General features: G+C 40.0%; 1 protein-coding gene across 1 annotated transcript in view; it reads left to right on the top strand.

Moving 5' to 3' along the window:
* Positions 1 to 807: 807 nt before the first annotated feature.
* Positions 808 to 4,490, top strand: part of KIAA1377 (KIAA1377 ortholog) — a gene marked incomplete at both ends in the record, with an annotated part of 27,707 nt that continues 24,024 nt past the window's right edge. The window contains 1 exon segment of the mRNA XM_009069946.1: positions 808 to 902. Coding sequence (XP_009068194.1) covers positions 808 to 902 — 95 coding nt within the window.

Raw genomic sequence — 4,490 nt, 5'->3', positions numbered from 1 at the left:
GGGCCGAGTATCCTTCACGGGCCGAGCCGCGGGGCCGGGGGGATCCCACACCCGGTCAGGAGCCGCCTCGGGGGTGGCTTCGAGAAAACTTCGGCGTCGTGGGGTTTAAACTGCTGTGGGAAAGTTGTGCTTCTCAGGCCGCTCCGGAGTTTTCTTGTTTTCTCTTTTCTGCGAGTTTCTGCCGCTGGGAAGCGTATTTTCCATCCTAACTTGGGGATTCTTGTTTTCAGAATTTTAGTCATAAGAACTGCTGACACAAGCTCTAAGCTTAAGTGCTACTTAAACCATTACTGAGGTGAGGCAGGAGTGAGCTGCGCCGTGGAGAGTTTTATCCAGTGATGTTAGTCAATTTCAATGCAAACAACAACTTTTAGATGTATGTGTTTGTTTACTGTAGAAACATTTTCCCTGTGATACATCTATCCCTCAGTTACAGGTTTAGATCCCTTCAAATAAACATAATGAAGGTGAGATTTTTCATCCTGGTGATACCATGAAAGATGAATGCAAAGCAGATCCTGTCATAAAAGCACTTTAAACAGTAAAATGCAATTAGTTTTCTGTTTCCTGGATAAACATCAAGTATGTTATTACTATGCCATACAATTATGGGACCAACTGTAGTATAGTTAACCAAAAGGCATATCAGCATTTTGTATCTCATGGATGAAGTTTACCCTTTCCCAAAAAAAAGTATATAAAATCAATCAAACAGGCTATTATATCTTTTAATGAGCTGATGGATCCAGTTTCTATTGTCCTTAACACAATACTAGGGATAGAGCTTTAACATTTCATTTTGAACAGGATTTAGGAGAAGAACGTCGTGTATTGAAAGAAGATCAAAAATTGTTTCGGAGCAAGGCACAGAAATATTTGATAGAGACAAACAGAAGGAGAAGGTAAGTAACTAAGGTTCCTTTGGTGGGAGGAAAAAAAAAAAGAGAAAAAAGAATCAAAACCATGACACAGCTCAATATATCTCTATTATTTGCATGTTCATTTTGTTAACTACCCTCATTGCTAGAGGAGCCTAGTCTGAAAAGTTTCAGCAGTCCTGTTTCTTGCTATAGGACAAATAAAATATAAAAAGAACAATATTCTGATTTACTCACTATCTTCTGGAATCTCACTGTAGTCACCTCTGATTGTATAAAGGAAAGGTTAGTAGCTCTTACGTCTCGTGGCCCTGATCTGTATTTCTAGTGTTCTTCTGGGTTTTATTACTTCAGTGGATGTGTGAAAAATGCGTTTCAGCTGTATCATAGAATCAGAATTTTAGGGGTTGGAATCACCCTTGCAGATCATCTAGTCCCAGCCCCCTGCCATGGGCAGAGACATCTCCTCACTAGATCTGGTTGCTCAAGGCCTCATCCAGCCTGGCCTTGAACACTGCCAGGGTTGGGGCAGTCGTCACTTTCCTGGGCAACCTATTCCAGTGTCTCACCACCCTCACAGTAAAAAACTTTTTTCTAATATCCATCCTAAACGTCCTCTCCTTCAATTTGAACCCATTACCCCTTGTCGTATCATTGTAGTTCCTAACAAAGAGCCCATCTCCAGCTCCCTTGTAGGCCCCTTCAGATACTGAAAAGTTGCTATGAGGTCTCCACGCAGTCTTCTCTTCTCCAGGCTGAGCAGCTCCAACTTCCTCCGCCTGTCTTTACTGGGGCAATGCTCCACTCCTCTTATCAACTTCATGGCCTCATCTGGACTTGCTGCAAGAGTTCCATGTCCTTATGTTGAGGGCACCAGAACTGCATGCAGTATTCCAGATGGGGTCTCGCAAGAAAATGTATATAAAATATATAGTATAGGCCAGCAGGCAGTTGTTGCCTTCTGAAGTGTATGCTTTTCTGTCTGCACAGCATAACAGTTGCACAGCCTCCCCTTCATGGTGGGGCTTTGTATTCCTACTTCCCAACAAACACAAAATGATGTCTTTCTAGTACAGGATTATATTTATAATAAAGGTATTTTGTACTGACATTTTAAACAGAGCTTCGAATAGTCTGTCTTTCTGCATACATGAGAATGCAAAGTCATGAAATATCGTGTGACAAATGGATTAAGCAAATCATACACTGAAGTGTTTCAGTGAAGTGCTGTAAGTAGGATTAGAGGTCTTTTCCCTAGCACTGAGATCATGCATGCACATACAGGAGACTCAGCTGTGTATCCCGTAGAGGCAGATAGGTTCCTCCTGCCTCAGACCAGGTTCCTCTGCCTATATTAACTCATTAACACTCATCCCCCATGGTTCTTGTATCAGTTAATTTCTTTTGCACGATATTTACTTACTGACATATGTTGATAACTCATAAAAGAGGCTATATATATTGTTTATATTGCCATGAATGCACTGTGAAGTATGACAGTTCATTTTCTACCTCTAACCTTCATACAGAATGTTTGAGGTTGGAAGGGATCTCTTGAGGTCATCTGGTCTAACACTCCTGCTCAAGCTGGGCCACCTGACTCCACAGCCTCTCAGGGCAATCTGTGCCAGTGCTTGGTCATCCTTGCAGTAAAAAAACAAAAGTGTTTCCAGATGTTCAGAGAGAAACCGCTGTGTTTCAGTTTGTGCTTGTTGCCTCTGGTCCCATCAGCAGGCATCACTGAAGGGAGCCTGGCTCTGTCCTCCTTGCACTTTCCTCCCAGGTATTTATAGATGTTAATAAGATCCCCTTGAGCCTTCTCTTCTCCAGGCTGAACAGTCCCAGCTCTCTCAGCCTTTCCTCCTAAGAGAGATGCTCCAGTCCCTTTATCATCTTTGTATAATTTTATGAAGTTGATTGAGCATTACCCAATGTAATGTCAGTCTTAAATTTATAAAGTGTTTACTAAAAAGTAAAAACAGTGAATTCCCTTTAGGAAGCAGCTCTGGTGAAGACACAGCAGAGCTTCTGCTTTGTTCTTAATCTTGTATCATTTAGGTCCATTCTTTTTGTGTTACTTTGTGGAGGAAAACTTTTCTGTCAGTTTTTCATTGCGTTCTTTTTTTGAGGAACTGCCAGCAGCCTTCCTTTAAACAAGGTTATACCAAAGCTGTGCCCAACACCGATAGCCCCTGGTGCCCAGCACTTTTTAAGCTAATGAGAACTGCATACGCAGGCTCTTGCAGATTGAGGTCTTCTGTTTTCAGCCTTTTCTAAACATACTTGTAATGAAATTTTCCCTGACACTGATGTATTGATTTGCTGTCAGTACATCTAAAATGCAGCAACTTCAGCATTAGAAATATTCAACTTCTACAAGATGTGCTCAGTTAACATGTTTAATAGTAAAAGACAAAAACATCACTTGATCAGAGAAGAGCAAGTATAGCTTTGGAAAACAGTCTCAGTAACTTAAGTCATAGATCTTTTTCAGAGCCTGTCTGATGCCATCTGTTTCTTTGCATCTCTTGTATTGACCAAGCTCCTTAGTTTTGTGTTAACAGCAGTACTCCAACACAGCATAAAACCCTAGCCTATGGATTATCTTTATACAAGTTGTCTGAGTAACAAAAAAGTAATTTCTTTATTGTCTCACTGATGCTCAAAGTTGCAATTTCAAGATCAGATTAAGCATTAATTTTGCTCTGGGGCAGTAGCTGATATATATTTTGTTTAAATAACAGTATTCTGGAAATAAGAGCTACTGACTAAGCACATACTTGATGTAAATCAATAGGATTTCATATTTTGTGTTTATATAACACAATACTTTCTAAATACCAGCTGTCAGGTTGCTGGGGAATATAGACTTCCTGCTGTTACTTCTCAGTGCAAAACATGCATCCCATTTTACTGTGATGTTACTGGTTGCAGCTAGTTGGTCCATTCTGGAAATGCAATTGTCTATGTGCATTTTAAAATAAACTTTACAGTCAGTTATCTTGGTTCAGGTTTTGAATTACCTTGAGATAGCTAATCCATCTGTTGTAACTGGGGAAGGCAATGCTTTCCCAATTTATATCAGTTTCCAATCTATTCCCATTGCTATTGTGTTTTCCATTAGACTTTATTTTCAATATATGCACAAGCTTTGTGCTCCACCTACTGGCTGATTAACATTGATTATGTAATAAAAGACCTTTAAATTATTCATTAGTGTTGTTGTCAGAGATTGAAAAGCAGTCTAGGGCCAGAAATAGGAGAACAATGTTAGCACTTGGTAAACAGAGTGCTTTCTACATCAGAATGAAACCACAGTGATCACTTTAATCATGTAGATTTGAAATACAACATTGACATTTCTGATAATGGGCCACAGGATTTTGCTGAATTTGCAAGGCCTTGGGACAGATGCTTGCCAAACTTGTTCTCTCTGAACTTTTCTTGACCTGCCAGAAGCTTTGTTTTGCTTGGTTTAGCTGTAACAACCATTTCTCTAATTGACCAGGTGTCTGTGGCTAATTTACATTGCCTTTGTTTATCTGTTTATGGTATGACTATAGTTTCATATAGACAGCAGTAACAAACAGTTATTCTATGCATAGAATGAGA

Source organism: Acanthisitta chloris, unplaced genomic scaffold (assembly GCF_000695815.1).
Source record: "Acanthisitta chloris isolate BGI_N310 unplaced genomic scaffold, ASM69581v1 scaffold1762, whole genome shotgun sequence".
Classification (NCBI taxonomy): domain Eukaryota; kingdom Metazoa; phylum Chordata; class Aves; order Passeriformes; family Acanthisittidae; genus Acanthisitta; species Acanthisitta chloris.
Note: the sequence above shows the minus strand (reverse complement) of the source record. Positions and strands in the feature narration are given on the sequence as shown.